General features: G+C 49.1%; 8 protein-coding genes across 8 annotated transcripts; 4 read left to right on the top strand and 4 right to left on the bottom strand.

Moving 5' to 3' along the window:
* Positions 1 to 751: 751 nt before the first annotated feature.
* FSUBG_10710 (non-heme chloroperoxidase) lies at positions 752 to 1,666 on the top strand (the record flags this gene model as incomplete). The annotated part of the gene is made up of 1 exon (XM_036675316.1): positions 752 to 1,666. One exon carries the CDS (start codon positions 752 to 754, stop codon positions 1,664 to 1,666), a length of 915 nt encoding a protein of 304 aa, XP_036533777.1.
* Positions 1,667 to 5,514: 3,848 nt separating this feature from the next.
* FSUBG_10711 (GTPase-activating beta-chimerin) lies at positions 5,515 to 7,879 on the top strand (the record flags this gene model as incomplete). The annotated part of the gene is made up of 3 exons (XM_036675317.1): positions 5,515 to 6,217; positions 6,316 to 7,101; positions 7,158 to 7,879. The coding sequence occupies 3 exons, from the start codon at positions 5,515 to 5,517 to the stop codon at positions 7,877 to 7,879; spliced, it is 2,211 nt and encodes a 736-aa protein (XP_036533778.1).
* Positions 7,880 to 9,112: 1,233 nt separating this feature from the next.
* FSUBG_10712 (ribosome biogenesis protein) lies at positions 9,113 to 9,694 on the bottom strand (the record flags this gene model as incomplete). Its single annotated transcript, XM_036675318.1, has 1 exon — positions 9,113 to 9,694. One exon carries the CDS (start codon positions 9,692 to 9,694, stop codon positions 9,113 to 9,115), a length of 582 nt encoding a protein of 193 aa, XP_036533779.1.
* A 466-nt stretch (positions 9,695 to 10,160) lies between these two features.
* On the top strand, positions 10,161 to 11,599 carry FSUBG_10713 (uncharacterized protein; the record flags this gene model as incomplete). The annotated part of the gene is made up of 2 exons (XM_036675319.1): positions 10,161 to 10,764; positions 10,821 to 11,599. 2 exons carry the CDS (start codon positions 10,161 to 10,163, stop codon positions 11,597 to 11,599), a joined length of 1,383 nt encoding a protein of 460 aa, XP_036533780.1.
* A 270-nt stretch (positions 11,600 to 11,869) lies between these two features.
* Positions 11,870 to 14,534, bottom strand: FSUBG_10714 (DNA replication licensing factor MCM7; the record flags this gene model as incomplete). Its single annotated transcript, XM_036675320.1, has 5 exons — positions 11,870 to 11,956; positions 12,014 to 13,934; positions 13,987 to 14,120; positions 14,171 to 14,424; positions 14,486 to 14,534. 5 exons carry the CDS (start codon positions 14,532 to 14,534, stop codon positions 11,870 to 11,872), a joined length of 2,445 nt encoding a protein of 814 aa, XP_036533781.1.
* Positions 14,535 to 15,032: 498 nt separating this feature from the next.
* FSUBG_10715 (uncharacterized protein) lies at positions 15,033 to 18,720 on the top strand (the record flags this gene model as incomplete). Its single annotated transcript, XM_036675321.1, has 2 exons — positions 15,033 to 15,149; positions 15,211 to 18,720. 2 exons carry the CDS (start codon positions 15,033 to 15,035, stop codon positions 18,718 to 18,720), a joined length of 3,627 nt encoding a protein of 1,208 aa, XP_036533782.1.
* Positions 18,721 to 18,831: 111 nt separating this feature from the next.
* On the bottom strand, positions 18,832 to 19,893 carry FSUBG_10716 (3 (2) 5 bisphosphate nucleotidase; the record flags this gene model as incomplete). Its single annotated transcript, XM_036675322.1, has 1 exon — positions 18,832 to 19,893. One exon carries the CDS (start codon positions 19,891 to 19,893, stop codon positions 18,832 to 18,834), a length of 1,062 nt encoding a protein of 353 aa, XP_036533783.1.
* A 1,347-nt stretch (positions 19,894 to 21,240) lies between these two features.
* FSUBG_10717 (uncharacterized protein) lies at positions 21,241 to 22,356 on the bottom strand (the record flags this gene model as incomplete). Its single annotated transcript, XM_036675323.1, has 1 exon — positions 21,241 to 22,356. One exon carries the CDS (start codon positions 22,354 to 22,356, stop codon positions 21,241 to 21,243), a length of 1,116 nt encoding a protein of 371 aa, XP_036533784.1.
* Between the last annotated feature and the right edge of the window lie 1,250 nt (positions 22,357 to 23,606).

Here is a 23,606-nt window from a genome sequence, read left to right on the forward strand (position 1 = left end):
ATATAAGTTAGTAATAAATTAAATTAGGCTTTAAAGTAATATAGTATAAAGAATATAAATTAAGAAATAATATAAATAATTAATACTTAGGGGTTAACTAATATAGGTATTATGTAATTTACATTAGCTAATTAGAACATATAATCAGGGGACCAGTGCAAAGGTCACGTGCTAGTTGGCGCACCAGGGTCGGTGCAGGTATTGGCTGCCCTGGCCAGTGCCCTGGCTGCCTGGTCAAGGCAAGAAACGTTACTAACATTACCTACCCTTGACCACCTAACATTATCTATGACTCCCAGTTCTGTAGAGTAGTAGATAAGCTGACAGATATCTTGTTCTATTTATGGTGTGACCATGTTTAAAGAATCATTTGGAAATCGAGAACAATTGAATATACTTGAAGGTCTTTGAAGACAAATGCACGGTATCAAGCCTTACGAGCTGTTTTCACTCCCAGTTGCATGGGTGCGTTTGAACCGTAGCAAATTAACCAAGGTCAGATAAGTGTAATTGGGCCTTCTTCTATTTAGAATTTGACAACGCATACCAAGTACTTACTTATACTATATCTCTAATTTGTTATATAGTGGGATAAAAGGTAGGTAATGCGACTTATAAATAAAATGTTAGCCCACCCGGACTGTTTTTAATTCAAGGAGGCGTGAAAAAGCTCCACCACAGCATCCTATGGATATAATCCCCTCATCTTCAACTGCAAGTCGCCAGATAGACAACCGTATCCTCCAGAATAATGCACAAAGAATATTTCAACACCAACGATGGATGCAAAATCGCTTTTCGGTCTTCCTTGCCACTGAGGGAAGTTACAGGAGTTGCACCTGAGAAATGTGTCCTGCTCATGCACGGCTTCAGTGGCTCTAGCGATTACTTCATCCGCAACTTTGCGTCCTTGAGTAAATCACTCTGGGTTGTTGCCCCAGACATGCGAGGACATGGGGACTCCAGCCAAACTCGTGGTGGTTATCATGTCGCGCGCTTAGCAGCCGATCTTTCAGGTCTTGTTGCTCATATACGCAAGACGGCATCTGTCAGTATTGTGCCTGTTGGGTGTTCGATTGGCGCCGCTGTGCTCTGGACTTACGTGGAACTCTTTGGCTGCAACGACTTTGCTGGGTTTGTATTTGTTGATCAGGCACCTCTGCAAGATCGTTCAGCGTTCGATGGATGGGACGAGATCAAGGCACATACTGGATGTTACGACGAGAAGACCATGCTTGCCGCACAATATAACTGGATCAATAACTCCAAGGAGGCGCATATCGACCTTGCAATAGGCTGCTTAGGATATCGATACGCCCCAAAGGAGGATGATGGGATTTCGGCTCAGCAACAAGCCAAGGATGAAGCCTTCTTTACAAACATCAGTGCGAAATGCGACCAAACATGGCTAGCACGACTACTAGCAGATCATACTCGCTACGACCACCGAGAAGCCATCGAAACAATCACGGTCCCAGTGTTGGTAATGGCCGGTCGACGATCAAGCTGCTTTCCACTCGAAGGAATGCTCGAGAGCGTGAGACGCGTCGAGAAGTCAAGACCAGGACTAGCAAGGTCATCGGTGTTTGATTCTGGACATTGGCTATTTTACGAGGAACCAGAGAGATTCAACAAGGAGATTGCAGAATTTGTTAACTCATGCTAGATGTCGATCGGGCCAACAGCCAGCTGTTTGGTCGGAGTCCAGAATTGAATCGAAGACATACCTAGGTAGTAGCTACGACCTAGAAGAAGATGGAAAGTGTAATTTGCCTGCTGATCAAGTGCAATGATGAAATAATTGGCAAACAGTACAGAATGACTGTGAAACATGATATCACTTGGTTCAGTTATCCAATAGTTGAATCTTGCGGTCAGTTTATACACCAAGCTTGCCAACATGTGGTTCAGCCTGACCATCATATGTTCTACCCAAATCGCACGTCTCGAGGCAACAACAAGGCTCAAGATACTTGGGCTTACCAAAGACTGGGAGAAAGTATGACAAGATGTTACTTGTTTACACGATATGATGCAAGTGTTGATTTAACTAGGGGATCATTGTAAGGCTGAGATGATGAATAATGATAATTGGCAACACATGAGACGAAGTTGATCCTCTGCACTACGTTTCATGTAGACTAGGTCGACACTCTTGGCAATGGATAACTACAGGAGCAGCCAGGTTCTAACTGACAGGGAGATCGTGACATGGGTTATCTGTCAAACCAAGCAAGATAGACAATCCACATTCGGCAACGGTTGGCGGCTGAAGCTGACGACGTCAAATTTTCTAAGTGGGTAGTGGGTGTTTGCCTTTGAATCGATAAAAGAGAATATACGACGCTGGAAATAATTACGCAATTTCACCAAACTCATAAGAGGGATCCGTGAGGCCTCATCTCGTCAACTCTATAACCGATCCATCTGCACTTTCGACAGGTAAGCGACTGGCTGGCATGTGCTGCACCCCATGTAATACGAATGATATCGACTTTCAAGGCAGAGGTGTCAAAACGAGGTGGCGCTATCTTGTGAAGGGTGTTGCGCCTTCGCAAACAGCATCCCGTCCGTTACCCTCCAATATCGATAATGCATTATCCAAAGAAACGGGAGTCGACTGAAAATTGACTTTGGGAACAGAGACGGCGGCAGAACCCAAGCCTTGTACTTGGAAAAAGCCCGAGCCCTCCACCCTGTACCAAGGCTAAGAACGCGCTACTGCTGCCGGTCATCCAGGAACTGTCTATGATCTCGGAATGATGGAGCCAGTGGCCAGGTTACGATGCCAGAGAAATTCCAAGAGAGGCAGTTGACTTTGACGGAGCGATCTTGGCTTCAGGGACCTCTACACAGTAGTTTATCGCAAGGTTTGTTAATGCGAATGACATAATGGTTGCTGCAAGTGAATCGCAGTAGTGAATATAAATGAAAAGGCTACTGTTAAAGTAGCCAAATCGTCCCAAGAGACTCGGCTTATCTGTTGTCAGAAAATGCAATACGTATTACAGCCATCTAGTTTCATATCATGGTTGCAGCCCTGAACAGAGCTCTTTCGTTCCTGGTTGCTCCATGGCTTTTGGGCGCATCTAGACTTCCGATGCCTGACGCCTTGGCTGCCAGGCACTTCCAGGTCACAATGGGACTTTTGCTGTGTTTCTCTGCCCGAGAGTGGCCAGCTCACAGTTCTGAGATCAGGACTAATTATAAGGTACCTAGGTACTAAGGTAGCTAGAGCCACTGTGAGGTCTGACCTCATGATGGGATGAAAATGGAGATGTGAACGAAGAATCAACCCCTGGGTCGAGGACGTTTCCAACAGAATATAGCGGGGTAGAAGGGCCTCAGCGTTGGATCCAGTGAATTGATTGATGTGGATGCAAATGCAGACTGTGCTGTTGTTTGTAAGTTCCAGCCTACCACGAGCTACCTAGGTACTAACCTGGTCTACTTACCTGTCTACGTAGGTACCTACCTAGTAGCAGGTACCTTAGTAGATTTGTGTCCATTCTTTGTGGACCTATTCCATGGTATCAGGCATCGGTTACAGAGTCTAAATTTTGTAGGTCGTTTCAGCTTCACACGTACCTATCCATTACAAGCAGCACACGTACACACTTGACGCGCAACGCTCGATCTGAGTATATTCATTACCGGTACTGCGCTGTATCTGCGAGATGTGATATTTGCAAATGTTCCTAATGGTATTTATATATGGTTTGGCGAGAACGATCAATTACATATTATTCCGCAAACTGGAACCCGAAACGACCTTTATCCGAGCAAGGCCAAGTTGGTTCCCAGTACCTGAGACTGTCTGGAAGGATGTAGGTACCTGATCCATTTACTCATAGCAGCCCCTCGTGATTGAACCCCTGGCAAAAAGCAAAGCGCAAGACGTATCCCTTAGAAACCGAGGGTACTTACTCTAGGTACCCAAAGGGCTGTAACTACTAAATCAAATAGCTAATATCCAAGATATATTAGATAATTAGAAAACTAGGCTAAGATATAAGTACTTCTAATTATATAGCTTATAGATTATAACTTTTATTATTACTAATATATTACCTTATAGCTAGCATATATAGTAAAATAATTAGTAGCTAATCAAAACCAAGGTCTTCCCTATAAAAATAATATCAGTTAAGCACCCTCGGTTTCTAAGGGATAAGCCGACCTTGCCTTAGTACCTAGAGGTAGTAAGCAAGAAAACTTCGGACAGTAGATTAGCCAAAAAAAAGGTCAGTATAATAAGCTCCAGGCTTACCTAAATCTTAGTTTGTACTGCATTTATCCAAGTCTTTTTGTCATTAATTAGCATACGTAGAAGTAAGAAGTCTTCTTGCCCACCCAAGGCCAACCTACCTAATAAACAGGCCGTCAAAAGCCAAGACTGGGTCTTTGTTCGTCCCTTGTTCCTGGCCCTTCTCCGTACAACGTTCGACATCCTGTCCCTTGCTTCTTTTGGGATCTGCCAACCCTTGGACATCATCAGCTGCACTGCCTGACTGACTGCACGTACACTTCAAGGATGCACTAGCTAAGGTGCCTACCTACTCTTAAACCTGACCTTTACTCGACCGTACGCAATCGTTCTGTAAAGCGGTCAACAGTAAGCTTTACATGCAGGCTGTTACCTCGTTGATTGGAACAACTTGGTTACTCGGGGCTACCGACTGTTGTGTATCCAGCGGTACTCTTCTCCGAAGAAACCTACTGACGGCTGGGATTCGGACATTTTTGACACACCAATGCCGGGCATTAGTATTAGCCCTACCACGATCGAATAATATTGGGTTGATATTACTACGGATATAATATTGAATGACCCATTACTGAAACTTGACAAAAACCTAACGCAATACGACATTACCAAGTACCCTAGGTATCTAACAGTCGACAGAGCACCCAGCAGTATAGCATAACACGATACAACACAACAACAACACCGCCTGCAGAGGCGAGAGGGCATTCATTTCGAGACATCGAGATTTTCCCTCTTACCATCTTCAAAATACAGACCGACCTGCTTCTTCTCCCTTTCCCTGTTTTGCCCTTATATTCTATTTCTATTTCGTCCTCTGTTGCTCCGAACAGCTTGGCTTCTGCCCCATGCTTTCCAGAGTGCCCCTGACATAGGTAGGTAGCTACTTACACAAGAGTGTCAGCCAGCACTCCCACCACCACTAGAATCGCTAACGCGACCACCTCTTCCTCATCAGCCACCAGTCGTCAATCCCCCGTTCTCTATTGCCCTCCGAGCATATCTGTTTCTCCGGCTCGAGGTCCTGCTTTCACAGGCTGGTCTTACACAATTATCCGACTGTGACCCGCAACAAGATCGGATTGAAGACATAGAGGCACGACAGACCGATCCCCCCCTGGCCCGCAGTTTGAACCCCTCCCGTTTCGCTCACCGTGGGAGTGGGAGTTTGCGAAGCAGGGCCTGCGTTTGTATCTACGTCTGCGACAGCGATTGTGAGACTGCGCCGTGAGCAGACAGGATTCAGAATGGGTCGTAAGGCGGCACCGCAGCCGCTGGCGCTTTCGTCTCAGACTTCGCCTCAGGCCCAAGCCCAAGCACAAACCCAGTCTGAATCTGGCGCTGCTTTACGTAGTAGAGACGATTCGCCGACTGCTGAAACCGTTTCTCCAGGTGTGTCGCCAGTCGAGTCCAAATCGCCCCGGTCTCCCCGCTCCTCTCCTTTCCACAGTCGATTTTCACCCTTGAGAAACCAAGGTGGAAAGCACAGGAAAGTGTCACACACGACATCTGCATTAGCAGACACAACTACAGAGGGGAAGCCATCGTCGTCAACGCCACCACCACAACCATCAGCACCGGTACCAATACCTGTACCACGGCCCTCAACTGCCACAGCATCTACCGAATGGACTAGGGAAGAACCTGTACCAAGACAGCCTTTACGGCAGACGCGCGAGGATCCCTCGACCTATCCCTCCATTTCATCTACACTTGAAGAAAATCTATCCGATTCACCAGCAACAACTGTGGCTACGACGCAGCCTGAAGCGGTGCAGCCAGTCCCAAGCGACCTAAGAAAAGGTGCCAAAAACGGGTTCTTCTATTTTAATAAACAATCCAAACCTTCAAACCAGTCTCAACCGTATGCTCACCACCGTAAACAAACCGAGACGAGAGCCCAGGTATTTTCGAGGGGCAGTGACGGATCCAATCGACCAAGACACGGAGGTATGTAAACATTGAGCCAAGCTTAGTTGGGATGATCCATTATACTTTAGCCATCGCGCGCAAGCCTTGGTCCATGACCAACTGCTGACATGATGCAGATAAACACGATCCAAGCCCAAGTGCCTCATACACCGAACATACTCTACACAAACCTGTCTCCGCCGATCCTCTTCGAAGCGACTTGTCTTTATCATCCGCTGGCGACCACGATACCGCTTCACCTCAGTCCTCAACAAAGAAAAGCAGGTCGAAGCCTTTTGGTCTACTGAACCGCAGCCGATCCAATCGCGACAAAGAAGACACCAGCCCCGGGCTGAACCCGGCCTCTTCTCGTCACGGTAACGAACCTGAACTGCACCTCAATTCTGTGCCGTACAAGACTGCGAACCAAGGTGGCGATCGTTCTATCAGAGACATGATGAACTCTGCAGTCCGAAATCGATCTGAGGACCGCGCGCCGAGAGACTCGTCTTCTACTAGAAGGGCACAACGCGACAAGGAATCAAAGACCCAACCGTCCTCTCTGAACGAGAACGGAGGCTCTTTTTTCAATGGCCTCAAGAGCTCTGGTACCCGTGCCGCTGGCATGCTGAGTGACCGTTTTTTCAACAAGAGTGGGCGTAGTGGCCGAGAAGACAAGGATGCTCTTGACGATGAACACTATCAAATAAAAGTTATCAACTTACCACTAGTCGAACAAACACGATTAACGAGAATATCAAAGCGCCTCGAGGATTCAAGGGATAAGACGGAGTTCTGGATGCCTGCCTTTCCTTGGCGAGCAATAGATTATCTAAACTACAAGGGATGCGAAGTTGAGGGTCTTTATCGTGTTCCAGGCAGTGGGCCTCAGATCAAGAAATGGCAGCGCAAGTTCGACGAACGTAAGTTTATATCATCCTTCCTGATAAGCGAAGGAACTCAAATTAACGTGGAACAGAATACGACGTCAACCTGTTCAACGAGCGCGACCTTTACGACATCAACATAATTGGTTCGATGCTAAAGGCTTGGCTACGAGAACTTCCCGACGAGCTGTTCCCCAAAGCGGCGCAAGATCGAATCGCGAGAGAATGCGCAGGTGCTGAGGAAGTTCCTGAGCTACTTATCGAAGAGCTCTCGAATCTCTCCCCCTTCAACTATTATCTGCTTTTTGCCATCACATGCCACCTCAGTCTTCTCTTAGCCCACTCGGACAAAAACAAGATGGACTTTAGGAATCTGTGCATCTGCTTCCAGCCGTGTATGAAGATCGACGCGTTCTGCTTCAAGTTCTTGGTGTGCGACTGGCGCGACTGTTGGAGAGGATGCAAGAACGAGGCCAAGTATATCGAGGAGGAATATATGATCTTCGATCAGCCTCCGCCCAGGGGTCTCGCTGAACCAGCGAAGCCAAGACCACAAGATGAGTCTGAGGACGACCGACAACAACTCTCCTCTTCGGGGAGCAGCAAGCAGTCAGGCCGCCTCAGCCCCAGCGACCAGAAACCAAAGCTGAAGAAGAAACAGCTCCAGATATCTCCCTCCAACGGAAGCGTCGTCTCGAACGAATCGACTGCCCCAACCGCCCTGACCATCAATAGCGACCGCGAGTTAGGCAGAACCTCAAGCGAACTGCGGCCCTTGTCACCTATTATGCCTCTATCTCCCCTCGGCTTCTAAAATCAGAGACATCGTGACAATGCGCTGCATTCCACAAGCATATTCATGCCCGGCTACCCATGGAGGTGATTAAAAGGATAGCCGAGGCAGAAAGACCCTCCCTCCAAGGAATAGAGGTCTTGAGGCCGTGATGAGAATGCACCAAGTGCCTAATTTATCTCAACAGCTCCCTGCGACTATCCCAACTGAGGGTAAATGCCTCAACTATCAACCACGGCCTCTGCCATGATGGAGTCTGTGACTTCATCCTTCAGCGATAGCCAATTCATGATGGCACGCTCTTATGACCCTGCCATTCGATTTGGTTGCGCATTTTTGGTTGCTCTAACGCCTGGCGTTTTTGGACAGGGGTCTAACGGTTTGGCACGGTTTGGCAATGTGCAATCGCGCAAAACATTCATCAAGGAATGCTTTAAATTTGGCTCACCTATCCACGGCACCAAGCGAGTGATGTTCCTGACCTGCATTTTGTCTTTTATCTGTTATTTGGTATACCCCATGATGCATTTTGAGGAGAATATCGTCCAGGGGTGTCTTGTACCCTGTGTTAGTGGGGATTCTTTGAAGTTCCAGCGTTTTTGATTCTGATGATTTATTGACAAACATGCTGCGTCTTTGCCCAAGCTGACTATGTAGCTCGCTCTCGAGCACTCTGATGAGGCAAGGTGCCTCAGTAAGAATGGTGTTTTGGCGTCATGTTGCAGTGAAATGAAGGCACGCCAAGCAAGAGAGGAGCATGGAGATTACCAAAATATCGAGTGCATCTGTTTTTGACGACTAAAAATCGCTGAGAGAGGAGGTTGTTGGGTAACAGAGTTGAAATTGGCAGATGCTACCTAGTAGAGAGTGCCTGGAATTTAGTAAATATACTCTGCCAGAAATTGCTTATCTATTAATTGCATAATCTTCATTAAAGTCAACTATCAGGTTGGGAGAGAACCCTTGGTAGTTGTATCTCGTTGTTACGCACAATCGGGGGGGGCGTGGACACCATTTACACACGGTCTGGTGAGTACCAGACAACAAGGAGATTGACAGCTGCGCGCCTTCCTTTATCATTTTTTTCTTCCAAAGCCGAACGTCTAAACCATCCCAAGTCCCTAGCTTTTAACATGCCGATTTCGAAACGCCAATGTCCTGAACGCCGCTCCATGCTCAACAGCAGTAGTCTTGACCAAGGCTTGCAATAAACTGTCGACCAGTCCCGTTCCCTTCCAAAGCTGTTGCCGCAGCCTACTTTCCTGTGCCTTGAGCCTGGTTCTTGCGCATCTTTCGCTCGTTGCGCTTGATTCTCTCCTTGCGCTCTCTTCGACCATCGCCACGGATTGAGGTACCTTCTTTTCGGTTCTTTTCGGCTTCCATATCAACCTCGACAATGGGCCAGTCCTCACCCTTCTTGTTAAGAGCCTTGTATCCCCACTTGCGCTGCCATTCGCCTGTCTGTTCGTCGAAGGCAAGGTTGCGACGCTGCTCTCGAGTCTTGGGCTTAATGCCCTTCTTAGCGGCGAAGCGCTCCCACTTAGTAGGAGGCTTGGCCTGCGGAACGGGCTTCTCGCGGGGGAGACGGGTGCTCGGGGCGGGAAGGGTGAGAAGGACGCCCTCGGCGGTGGAGTTGAGAGGACAGGTGGAGAGGAACTGGTTGATGAGAGACTGGGCGCCGTCGCGGGCAAGCTCTGCGAGGGACTGCTCGAGATTGTCGCGGTCGAGAGTGACGGGGTTGGGGTCCTCTGCGAGAAGATGGCCGAGATCGAATGTGTAGGGCGTGGGCTTCTCGACTGCGACAGGCAGCTTTGGCTTAGAACTCGAGAGCGCCATTGTGATATTCGTGGAAGTAAATAGTATCTATAGAGGCTGACGTTGAGGTCTCTTGGAGATCGTCGTAGACTTGTTGAAGGATGAACAGGTTCGTCGTTGCAATGCGCTCTCTTCTCTTATGGCTCTGCTACTGGAACTTTTTTTTCTGAGGTCCTCCATGCTATACTATCTTTTTTTCGGGACCGATAAGGCACGTCGGATCAGTGGGCAGCCGTTTTTCCGATATAGTGCCTACAAGCCAATCACAGGGCCCCAATCCTTCTCTTACCCCAGCACCTTTAAGGTGTGTGGTTTAATCCACCCGAGATTTTCGAAGTGGCATTCAACTTCAGCTTACGACGGCCTCGAGACGAGCGTCCTAGAACCGGCCCAATTGGCGCCAATTTGACGATAGACGTCGTTCTCGCCATCTATATTTAAGAAGAGTCTGTCTGTCAGACGTCAATTTGGGAGACTATTGCAAGCAATGGCGTCCGCCAATTCGCTTCGATGCCTCATGAGGCCGACTATTCCCAGGGCTCCTCGAATTCAACCGGTCCTCCTCACCCCATTTTCAACTTCAACCACTGCTCTCGCCGTCTCAGCTCCTCCGGCAATCAAGAGCCGCCGAGACCTTCCCCAGAAGGTTAAGAAGTCCTATAAGAAACGTGCCAATGTGACGCCTGTCCGAAAACCTCAGCCTGGCGAGCGCAAGGCCTTCCGAAAGCGCATACAGCTCAGCAACAACAGTGCTCTACCTGTCACAGGCCTTGAAAACCTGGATGCCAATAACATGACCAAGGCTGAGAGTGCTGGAAAGATGTTTGCTATTCCTGATCAGGTTGTGGATCATCTCCGTGCCCTCGAGGCTTTCAAGACGACACAGACATGGAACCTATTCCGAAAACCCCATGTTCTGCAGCGCAAAGAGACGGTAGAGTTGATGAAGAAACTTGAGCTATCCGCCAAGGAAAAGAAGGCTTTCAAGTGCGTGTTGACGGGTAGTAAGCTGTCTGGAAAGAGTATGGCCATGCTACAGGCCATGGCATATGCGCTTCTTAACAACTGGGTGGTATTCCATGTCCCTGAAGGTACATAACCCCAAAGGATCTCTTGACGTTTTCATGCATCTAACTGACCATAACAGGTCAGGATCTGACCAACGGCAACACTGAATACTCACCCATTCCTGAGACTGAGCCAATGCAGTTCTCCCAACCTATCTACTGTCTCAAGATGATACAGAGCCTATATAGAGCCAACCGTGTCGTTCTTGAAAAACTCAACATCGAGAAGGACTGGTCCAAGTTCACTAACCTCAAGGAGGGCGCTTCCCTTGCTGATCTGGCTCTCAGCGCAAAGGAGGCCGAGTACGCATGGCCAACCCTCCTTGCCCTATGGACTGAGCTCACGCTGCCTGGGCGACCCCCCGTGCTCTTTGCCCTCGACGGTCTTGCCCACATCAACAAGGTCAGTGATTACAGAGACCCCTCGTTTAACGAGGTCCATGCCCATGAACTGGCTCTTGTCCGCCTCTTCATTGATGCCCTATCTGGCAAGACTCCTCTCCCTAATGGTGGTGCTGTCATCGCCGCTACCTCAGAGAACAACTCCCACCATCATCCCTCACAAGAGCTTGTTCTCTCACAGCTCGAGGCTGGCCAGGCGGGCCGCGAGATCCCCAAGCCTGACCCCTACGAGCGCAAATACGACGAGCGTGTGTACGAGGCCCTAAAGAATAGCTGGGTTCTCCGTCTTGAGGGTATCACGAAGGAGGAGGCTCGCTCTTTAATGGAGTACTGGGGCGCCAGCGGCCTTTTCCGACATGTTCTCAATTCAAGAACAGTATCCGAGAAGTGGACCGTGGGCGGCCACGGTAATGTTGGTGAGATGGAGCGTGCTGCATTGATGCAAATGAGGCTGTAGATGTATTCTAGAAATGTACAATACTGGTGTTTGAAACCCGAAATAGGCACTGCTTCTTTGCAAATCATCTGTGCTACAAGACCGATCAAAGATTTATGCTTGTGTATTACAGCTGAGTTATTTATTGGTTGATGTTTGTTATGATAGCTAACTTCATGCCTAATTCTCATCGTTGACAGAGCTCTATCAGCAGACTATTCTCATCTACCTTCATATGCCAAAACGCCAGACCTTTACATAGAACATCCCACTTCGTTACATGCCCAGCTCTCAAAAGTCCATGTCATCCTCTTGGTCGTTGTCAGGTTCGGCGTTGACAAACACCAGTCTTGCACCATTCCTGGTGGTTTGCCAGAGCTGTCAACGATTGTTAGCGATTTGTTCATGTACAAAGGAATGTCTCTTAAAACTTACATCGATGGTGGTATACTCTTGCACAGCGTTGGACCACTGGTCGGCGGTAAAGCCCCGGGCGATGACTCGAGCCTTTAGTTGCGTCATGCTCATCTCGATACCGAGCTCTTCCTCGCCAGTGGCATCCTCAGGACGGCATTGGCCGGCATCAGCAAGCTGCTTGACGAAATTATAAATTCTGCTGCTGGGATCCGCGTGCGCTCGACCAGTGCCAAGATCATTGTTCAGACTTTCTTTGCTAGCCTCGACCAGTCTGAGAGCCTCATCAACATCGTCTTGAGTGACCTCATTGCTGAATCGAAGTCGGGCCAGGGCCTGGGCCAGACGGACAACACCCAAGAGGGTACGAGGGGTTGTGTGGGTAAACTGCTTGCCCTTCTTCTCAGCGCGCTGCTGCTGGTCTCGCATGCGTACGTATGTCTTGATCATGTACTCAGAAACCGTTTCAGGAACGACAGGTCGGTATGTCCTTGCTTGGGCGATGTAGGATCGCACTTCATGAGGACTGAAGACAACATTATCAGTGCCGATATCGGGATGCCGGCTGTTCATGTGCACAAACGCAACGTGTTTGGCAAGCTGTTCGTCTGTTTCGCGCGTAGGGGTATCAAGAAGCAGGAATAGGATATCGAAACGGGACAGCAGCGCGGCGGGGAGATTAATGTTTTCGACAGGGGAGATGCGAGGATTATATCGTCCATAAACAGGGTTAGCGGCGGCAAGAATAGAGGTGCGAGCATTGAGTGTTGTTGAGATTCCGGCCTTTGAAATGGAAATTGTTTGCTGTTCCATTACTTCGTGAATGGCAGTACGGTCAGTCTCGTCCATCTTGTCGAACTCATCAATACAGCAGATTCCGTTATCGGCCAGGACGAGAGCACCACCTTCGAGAACCATTTCATCCGTAACAGGATCACGCATGACAGCAGCCGTGAGACCGACACCACTGCTTCCACGACCTGAAGTGTAGACGCCACGAGGAGCGACCTTTGAAATGTACTTGAGGAGCTGAGACTTAGCCACACCAGGATCACCCATCAAGCAGATGTTGATATCGCCACGAATCTTCATTCCGTCTCCCATTTCCTTCGTCACGCCACCAATAAGCAGAAGAAGAAGAGCTTTCTTGACATCGAGATGTCCGAAGATTTCGGGAGCAATCGACTTTGCCAACAGTTCGTAGACTTGGCCAGTCTGGCGGTATTTTTCAATCCGGCGGACCAGTGTGGAGTCAACAATCATCTCACTGTATGCCTTTTTGTGTTGGAGAACGTGATGTGCCTCGAGATAAGTATCAGTGAGCAGGCCAGCTTTCATCGCCTTGAAACCTGTATAAGGGGTGGGAAGGAAGATGCCTGAGATATCGACGACATCACCAGGGTTGATATGGCGGACAAGAGTGCCGTGGCAGAAGACAGTAAGACTTCGAGGAATCTGACCAATTGGGACCTGCTCGGCCATCTCCTGGACCTTGACCTCCTGGAAAGGCAAGAACTTTGAGGCTCTTGAAGAAGGGTTAAGTTGACCCTTGGCCTGGTTCTGTCTGCAGTCTTCAGAGGGGCACATGGTTAAGGGGCCATATTGTTTGTCAGTAACAGGCTGGAAGATTTCACAACCACATCTGTCGCAAGTGTAGGCGCTGACTTGAACAATGGGTTTGACATCAGAAACTCGAGTGGCGATCGCACGAATGGTAATAAGATGACCCAGGTGCTCACCGCGCACTTGTCGAACTGCCAAGGCTTTTGAGGATTGACTCGAGGTGCTAGTCCTGGGCTTGAACACGAGGGTGTACCTGCGAGTGAGCTCGGCAGGGAACTTGTCATCTGCAGCAGTAGGGTCTCGCTCAGCGGCTTCGTCCAATTCTCGGTTTCGGATTTGTCGTCGAGCCATCAACACGTCGAGAACATCGTCCTTGAAGCTATTCGCTGGTCAGGGCGGTGCATGAACCTTTGGGTCGCTGGGGTACTCACTTCACATCTGCGCTCATTGGAGGCATGACCTCATCCACAGCTCGGGAAAATATTTCAACGTAGTGTTTTGTGTTCATCTCGATGGAATCAACAAGTCTCATACTGTCCTCACCATCGAACGCTTGGTTCTCCCACTACAAGCTTGTTAGTACTTTGCTGGAGAAGGGAGTATCGCAAATCATACGGTTGCTAAATCGTCAAGATCGATCGTCGCCTCGTCAATCGTTCGATCCGAGAGTTGCTGCAGCATACTCTTGTACTTGTACTGAGGAGCACGGCGCTCCTTCGCTTGTTGCCGGTTTGCATCTTGCCCATCCTCGTCCATCAAATCATACTCGTCGTCGAGGTCATCTTCTCCAATGGTGATATTGCCTAGTGCAGTTGTGATGGTTTGCTCTGGTGATGTCTTGAATCCTGTCAAGAACTCCTGAAAGGCATCTATACTGATGATTAGCTTATGCGGGAAGCTAAGCGCAGTAGCAGGAGGAAATGTACTGACGTTGCTGCTTCTCATAGCTGACAGGGGCCTTGAACTCGCGCAGCGCCATTGTGAAGAAATCTTATAAGGACCTCAAATTTGAAGAGCGCTGTAATTCGAGTTTGTGCGGTGCTGTATAGATGGAGAGATGCGATCGCGATGCACAAATTGAGTGGACTCGGGGCCAGTCGCAGGGGGGCAACGGTGGTTGCGATGGGCCCTGCCTTCCAAGCACGCACATCCAATCCATCGCGTCTTTTCGCGTTTCGCGACGCACAGCCACGCACTGAGTTTAATTGACATCAGCCACGATTACAGCCGCAGCGGTATCGCAGGAAAGCATGGGCCACCCACCGAAGCCGTAAAGCTGGGGAAGGGGACGGGGATGATCACCGAGCACGTGTAGGGACCTCGGCTGCGGGACGAGAAAGGGACTCCAGATTGGAAATGTTTCGGCACCTACCTTAAGCTGAGGTGTTCTGCTTCTTCCCACCGACAAGTTATAATATCCTCCCACGAGAGGCCGGCTCAAATCGAAATCGAATCTTCTCAATTGCCCAAGCGCATCATGCCTCCCAGACGAAATGCGCAGTCCGTCTCGGCGGAAATCTCCCTATCTCACCTCAAGAGCTGTTTGGTCAACCTTCCTACATCACTGGTCTCTCTCCTAGTCAATGTCAACACTGTAGGAACTTTCTTCTTCCCTGATTTGCTCCAGCAATTTTCTGACCATAGCTTATATATAGCCTGCACAAAATGTCATCATCGAGCTCAGCTATCGGGAGGCCTCGCCGACTGGAGCCGGCTCCCAGCAGCGCTCCATATTCGTAGGATGGACAGGCATGCCCAGCAAGAGGAGGACCGCTCCTCCTGGGACCCGCGATGGACTCAACGGCTCGCGATCATCCCGCGATCAGGAAGTTCAGCTTATCGAACTCGATGCCACACTAGCCAAGTCACTAGGTATATCAGAAGGGCAGAAGATCACGGCTACCATCCATCTCGATCCTCCGCTGGCGCATACGATCAACATTGAACCCCTTACGCCGGAGGACTGGGAGATCATTGAGCTACACGCGACATTCCTCGAACTAAATCTCATCTCTCAAATTCGGGCGCTCCCGAACCCGCGTTACAAAATTGGTGATAACCCCGTCGAGCCCCATGCGCTGACGCTACATTTGTCGCCGACTTCGACCGCAAATATTAAAGTTATCTCACTGGATCCTTCGCCTCCGGCCGACTTGCCATTCGCAAAGATATCTCCCGATGCCGAGGTCATCGTTGCGCCTAAGACGAGGCAAAAGAGCTCGCACAGCTCGGGCGACCACCGCAGCGTAGCCAGCACTTCCAAGTCCAAACGAAGCGCGACCAGTACGGTGCGCCGGCGAAGCGCCAAGGAAGAGCGGAGACCTACTATGTTTCTGCGTGGTCTTGACCGAAGCTCATGCGAAGAATGGTTTGATGAAGGTCCTCTGGTCCAGGACTTGAGTGTTTGGGTTGATCACGACCTTCTCTCCGGCGAAGCCTTCAAAGGGGTCAACTATGTCGCGGTCGATGTTATTAGACCAGCTGGTCTGCAACAGCCCCAGCCTGAAGAAGGCGGCGTTCCTGCTGGGACGACTGCGGCCACAAAAGTCATTGCTCATCTCAGATCATGGATCGATCCTCCCAACAGTCAATCAGTTGCTCTTTCGTCACCCCTTTGTGCAAGCCTTGGGTGTTCTGGCATGGTTGGCGGGATAGTAAAGCTTCAAGCAGCTCCACAGCAACTCCCCAAGACTGCGGTTCAGAGCATCAAGGTTTTTCCTTTCGCCCCAAGTGCAAAGACAGTTGAAGGCTTGCGTTTTGGTGGAGAATCCAAGGCTGAGAAGGAAGAGTCTGCGAAGCGGTTCCGACAGATCTATGCCGCTACTAGAGGTACTGATGGGCTTCTTCAAGGGCCTCTGACAGACGGCTCCATCATGGGCTTATACGACGGTCTTGATCCTCCTCAGGGGTGGGAGGGCGGCATCATTAAATTTGCCTTTGGTGGTGATTTTCAAGAGAACAAAGACACTGCGAATTGGCTTCTTGGGCTCGATACCAAAATCCCTATCGACTTTCAGCCACCAACTCCTCGGCCATCGTGGCTGACCGAGACGGACGGGTTCGAGCGTCAACCAACCCATGATTCGCTCCTTGTTGGAATCGACTCCTTACTGGATAATTTACAGTCTAATCTTGTCCACCTTTCTTCGGTCCTTCTCACTGGTGGCATGGGATCCGGCAAATCTTCCATTGCTCGATACTTGGCACAAAAGCTACGACAAGATTCATTATTCCATACACTATACTACCCTTGTCGGAAATTAGTCAACGACGAGACACGAATCTCAACGATAAAGGAAACTTTGAACCGTTTGTTCGCCACTGCCAGCTGGGGTGCACGCTTAAACGGAAAAGCTGTGGTGGTTCTTGATGACCTGGACAAACTTTGTCCTGTAGAAACGGAACTTCAGGTTGGCAATGACAATGGAAGGAGCAGGCAAGTCGGTGAGATCCTGTGCTCGATCGTCAGACAATACTGTACCCGTGACAGCGGTGTTGTCCTCCTGGCCACAGCCGAGGGCAAGGAGTCAATCAATGGTGTTGTAGTCAGTGGCCATGTTGTGCGCGAGATTGTTGAGCTTAAGGCGCCTGATAAGGAATCGAGACGCCGGGTGATGGAGTCTATCGTCATGCAGGATGCTATGACGGTTGACGAAGCTCAGACACAGTTCAGCGATGAAAGTCGACCACAAACTGCTGACGGCAGCATGACGGAAGATAGTGGTGCTTGGATGGACGGCGCTAGTCATGCGAGCAAGGAGAGTCATCCGGCAAAGACGAGCGGCTTCATCTTGGACCAGGATCTTGACTTTCTTGACATTTCTGGGTCTACAGACGGCTATATGCCTGGTGACATCAATGTCCTTGTTTCTCGTGCGAGGAACGAGGCTATCATTCGTGCCATTGCTGAGTCGCCAGACTCGACAGGCGCCATTCACTTGGCAAGGGCTGATTTTGACAAGGCCCTCAAGGGGTTCACGCCAGCCTCACTGAGGAATGTGTCGCTGCAGAGTTCGTCGACAAGCTTTAAGTCGATTGGAGGGCTGCAAGAGACACGACAGGTGCTCCTGGAGACGCTACAATACCCGACTAAATATGCGCCAATCTTTGCTCAGTGTCCACTGCGCCTTCGATCTGGCCTTCTTCTTTACGGATATCCCGGTTGCGGTAAGACACTTCTTGCCAGCGCTGTTGCAGGCGAGTGTGGCCTCAATTTCATCAGTGTCAAGGGCCCTGAAATTCTGAACAAGTATATCGGTGCCTCTGAGAAGAGTGTTCGAGATCTGTTTGATAGGGCCCAGGCTGCGAAGCCATGTGTACTCTTCTTCGACGAGTTTGACTCTATTGCACCCAAGAGAGGACACGACTCTACAGGTGTTACGGATCGTGTGGTAAATCAGCTTCTCACACAGATGGATGGTGCCGAGGGATTGTCAGGTGTCTACGTGCTGGCAGCTACTTCACGGCCTGATCTGATCGACCCTGCTCTTCTTCGTCCCGGCCGTCTGGACAAGTCTTTGCTGTGCGATATGCCTTCCCTGGAGGATCGTGTTGACATCATCAAGGCACTGTTCCAAAAAGTCAGACTCTCAGACGAGTTGACCGAATCCAACGGGCCTCTGACGGACATTGCTCGCCGTACTGAAGGCTTCTCAGGTGCTGACATCCAGGCTCTTGTTTCCAATGCTCAGCTCGAGGCTATTCATGATGTTTTGGACGTTGATGGACCTACAGTCACTTCTAAACCACGCAACGGAACCAATGGCAAGTCGAACACCACACCTAGCTTCGTCCAGTTCCGTTACGGTAAAGACGCCAAACCTCTGACCGAGGCGACGCCAAAAAGCAAGTCTGCTGCTCTAGTCGAGAACGCATCTATTTTGGCAAAGCTTGAAGAGATCAAGATAGCTCGTAAGAAGTCGAAGCAAATCCACGGAGCTCCCGCCGCAAACACGGACGCCAAGGCGCAAAGCAGCGATCAGAGGGAGGTATTGATTGAATGGGGCCACCTCGTAAAGGCTCTGGATAGCACACGAGCGAGTATCAGTTCTGAGGAGAAGACCAGATTGCAAAGGATATATACCGAGTTTGTTGTGGGTAGAAGTGGCCAAATGAAGGATGGGCAGGGAAGTATGGAGATTGGAGGCCGAAGCAGCTTGATGTAAGATATGGGTTTGGCATGTATAGAACATCGATGTGAACGTAGATACCAGCATCTTGGATTAAGTTTCGATATATGTGGAGGATCTCGATAGGGCCTTTTATTTTATAGCTGATTAAGTGGAGGCGGCGTCTTCAGCAAGAATCCTCTTCATACTCTCAAGAACGGCAGCGTGGATACCCTGTCTCGCTGCAAGCAATCCATTGTTCTGGGTTAGATCCCTTCCAGCTCCAAAGTCCATATCCTTGCCGTCAAGATCGGTTACTTTGCCGCCGGCCTCGGTCAAGATAAGTTGAGCCCCAGCATGATCCCAGATGTGCATCATGACATCGTCAGATGAAGGGATACGCAGCTGAAAATCACCGCCGCCAACAAGGAGTGCCGCATAACGGATATGCGATGAGTACAGCTCGATGTTGGGAAATTTGGCACCGAAAGAGCTTGCGAGTTTGCGGATGAGGTCGTGACGAGATGTCGAGCCACTCGAGTAGTTGATGATCTGAGCTTCAGCGGGGCTTGAGGCTTTGGCGACGCTGTCAAGAGGCTGAGCTGGCTGGAGACCGCTGAAATCCATCTTGCGAATGGTGGTGCCTTGCCCACGAACCGCGGTGAGCATAAGACCCAGACCATCTTTGTCGATGGTTGACTCTGCAACTTTATCATCCACAGGCTTGAGGTTCGCACAGCCCAAAACACCAACGACCTCCTTTCCATGCTCTACCAAGGCTAGGGAGACAGCGTATTGTTCCCCCTTGAGGAACGTAGCTGTTCCATCAATAGGATCCATTACCCAGAATCGCCCCTTTCTCCCACCTTGACCACGTCCTCCAAGATCGATCACCTCAAGAAGCTCATCGACATCTTTGGGGCTCGCAAGGAGGGCTTCGTCGTCTGCGTTCTCGAGGTGAGCGCCAGAGGCAAGTTCCCAAACACGCTGTTTCAAGGCGGGATCTTCCCTGAGAGCGCTAGAATCTTCCTCGCCGACGAAGTTGTCACCGGGAAATACCTTGCGGAGGGCGCTGATGAGAACAGCTTGAGCGGCGAAATCAGCAGCGGTGACTGGAGAGTCGTCTGCTTTTGAAATGCCGCTGACGGTCGATTGGACTCTTTTTGTAAGGATTGATGCCCGTAGCACGGCGAGCTCTGCGATTTGACGCTCAAGAGTATAGGATGACATGATGGCGTAGTACTTAGTGTTGGTGTTGGTGAAGGTATTGGGATTAGGATTGTTATTCGGTGAGCTGCTGTGATATGTGGTGCTGACAAGAGGTAGAGTGATTTGTTATGATGCGATTATTCAGGCGATGCTATGCATGAGATTGGTTGAGTGAGAGGACGAGGGACGAGGGACGAGGCGGTGATTTGGTGTTTCCCCACGGATCCACCGCATATCGTGATGCAGTCAATGAGCGTCGTTTATTTGTTCATGTGTGAGACATGAGCAACAATAAAATTAATGACTATTGCGATTAGTACTAATGTTGTGAGTTGTGCTCGTACTGTAGCTCAAGATATGATATGGCTATTCAAGAGGTAATAGGAACTTGTATTCGTGGTCCCGTCGGTCATTGATTGTATTTATTTGTCCTTTATACGTCCAAGTCAACCAATGACTGCAGGATGTTTACTATACACAAGGATCCGTTCTATGATATTGCCTCTGATGCGGCATTTAAGATGCTAGAACGAGGATCATGTAGTCATCATATCCCACTCAATCCCAGTACGAAAGCGACACAACAGACATTGGCTTGTCTTCTCTGGTAGCTATGATGCTACCCAAGCATCGATAGGTAGTTTAGCTAACGCTTGGTCGAGTTCGCTATCAAGGCTTCTTGGCTGATGCTTCACATCAATTTTATCGTTGGGCATTCGTTGGTGAACCTTGGACGCCCTTTGAGTGACGTGGCGATGCTCAGAATAGAAGACGGTTGAAGCAATACCATGCAAGCCTTTTCAGTCTACTTATACCTACCTACTCTCGAATAGCTTATCTTAGCACAACGACCTCCAGCAGCTTACCTCTTAATGGGCGGAATGGCATGTTTTATTCATCCTGACAAGCAAAATCACCAAGATCCACAACATAAACCACCCCTTTAGCCTTCATCTTGACCTGTTGACAATTTCCAAGGTCACAATCCAGTGTTAACAGACTATCCAAGTCATAAACATGGTCACTCCCGTCTGTGACTTCTCCTGCTTCCTCAACTGACAATCTCTTGGCCTTGATCTTGAGAACTTTCGATGTGTTTGGATCTGAGGATGTGTACTCGATGTAAAGGCTGCTGAATGAGTTGAGCTTTATTCTTTTGGTTGAATCCTGTTTTACTTGCTCCCACGCCGTCGGGCTATCGCTTGACTTGTGGTCGGAATGCTTCGGTTCTGAGAAACAAGTGCTCGACGGGCGTGTTTGATCTGTCTCCGGGCTTGTGATTTTGCGCAGCTCATGTTCAGTCTCCTTGGACGCGATATCATTTGGCTCTCCGACTGAAATAGGGGCTTGTTCTTGGGCTTTTTTGGTTTAATTGGCTGACTCCTGTGCCAGAACCATGGTCTCCCGTGAACTCATTGGAGAGTTACTAGGTCTTAAGGAGACTTTGGCGCTCTTGACGTCCAGGTTCTTAGTCTTTGTCTTGACTCCAGCTCTAGATTGTCCTAGTTTCGTTGGTTGCAGCAGATATGTCGCAGCACGTTTCTCCTCCATCGTATCCAAAACCTCGTTGTTTATCTCAGTGTTGGTAATTGTCATGGCTGGTCGCATGATTTTCGTTTCTCTGGATCTGTTCGGGGAGGTTGTAGAAATAGCAACTAATGATATTGTGCTCTCCAAAAGGTCAATATTCTTCTGAAACCCCTGTTGATTTATCACATTGAGTCTTTCCACAGCAATCCGTTCAAGTTCTCTAACAAATAGTCCCCTAGTCTCATCGAGCCCAGTCGATGGCAGCCTCCATCCAGGATAGATTCTCCCGTGTGTCTTGGGTATCATGTACTTTCCATGGAACGATATGAAGGCGTTACATAAGAAACACGCATCTTTGTTAGAGGCGATAACTCGGGAAGGCTTCGAACTTGGGTGACGTTCAAAGTGCCACATGAGTTGAATTTCAGCGTGAATCTTTGGCTTTTTCGTGACTCTCAAGAAGTCCTCCCAGAACTTTTTCGTATTCGTTGCCAGTCTTTGGCCGAAGTTGTCCAAGTCCCAGTTGGTGTTGTACTCCTTTCTGAGCTTCTTCAAATGCTCTCCCAACTTGAAGATCACGGTTTCTGCTGGTGGCTTCTCGAATGCTGTGCCATCAAGTCTGAAGGGAATAGTAGAGGTGAGTCCAAGTATCGAATACGTCCTCGAAAGCTTCACAAGTGTCCCGGCACAAGTTTCATAGTGCGCCAATTTGTTAACGGTGTTCAGTAAGCCACTGTACAAGTCCGGTTCCATCCTCGGTCCAATATTTTGGAGCAACATTGTTGAAAGACTTGATATTCTCGATATATCGTCAAATGTGTTGATAATCAACTCCAGCTTCTTGTCCAATGCTGATGTGTTGGATGGATCTTGCGCCAACTCTATCTGAAAATCCTCTATTCTGGAAATAAGCACTTGGCTCAGTCTCATGTACTCCCTCTTGTCGTCATTCATTGTAAACCGAGCCATTTCTTTCTTGACTTTCTTTAATATGGTATCAAAACCTTGTCTTTGGCCGCGCCTGATGAATCTCGCTCTGCTCATTATTCGGCTTCGACACATAGAGACGACGATGCTGAGAATCCGACAACGAGAACTCCCAGAAGATGCTTGCTGTGTCCCTTGACTTAGACTTACCTGGAGTCTCCCGATTGAGTGATCTAAATATCTTATCAACCCCTTCCTTGGCAGCGTCAAGATACGATGATGAGTGACAACTATCTTTTGCATTGGCTGCAACCATCACCAAAAGATTCGATTTCTTCTCCTCTGCACAAACTGCTGTGACCCTCATAGCATCTTCTCGGATACTCGAAAGAAACGCCAGTGTTGACGTGAGTAACTTCTCATCTTGCAAGGACAGTACCCTGTTGATGTCTGCTTTGCGTATAGGCTCGCAGCCTTGAATGCTGTTCCTTTGGGGCTTGCAGCCAATTCTACCGAGGTAATAAAGAAGGGCAATCTTTCGAGCACATTCGATCTCGGTGTTGGTCACTGACATATTTGGCTGAAACTAGCTAGGATAGGGAGTCGCACAGAATATTGAACATTTCAACGAAAGCAACTATCAGACATCTACGAAGCAACCATATTTTCATCCTCCATGCAAATAAGCCTGATGACGAGTAACACACATTGATTGTGGTTGGTTGCAGCCTTGGATTGGGCATCACCGTGTGCTACACATAATCACAGCATTTTATATACATATTACGTGAAAATATCTTACATATCAAGGCGGGGCAGGTTACTGCGAACCTCGGAGTTGTTCATCTTTCTTTATAGTTTAGAGCTTCTATCAACCCAAGCAGAAGCCATCGCCTGGCAGTCGTTGCTCGTTTCTTTTTTATCCACTGTCCATACCATGCAGTAATCTTCATCTAACAACAATATGGGTCTCTATGCATTGTGTTGGCCTCCGCATCACCTTCTCACCCCTTTTCTTGAGGTGTGTTGAGCAGGTGACCAACACCGAGGCCCAGATAACAAATCCAGTTCAATAAAGACGCGCAACGCTGGCCCAGCTCAAATGCATAAGACGTGCCCCCCAACGTACGTGTGTATAATCTTGGCAACAGCCAAGTCGATCAAGACGAGACAACTCCACCTATGACAAGTCCTATACCATGCTATTCGGGTATGATCTGAACCTGAACCTCAGATCTTTCCTCACTTAGCTCTTGCTCAAAATGCAGTCAAGTGTA

The sequence above is a fragment of the Fusarium subglutinans genome, assembly GCF_013396075.1.
Source record: "Fusarium subglutinans strain NRRL 66333 chromosome Unknown NRRL66333_c0000189, whole genome shotgun sequence".
In the NCBI taxonomy this organism is placed as follows: domain Eukaryota; kingdom Fungi; phylum Ascomycota; class Sordariomycetes; order Hypocreales; family Nectriaceae; genus Fusarium; species Fusarium subglutinans.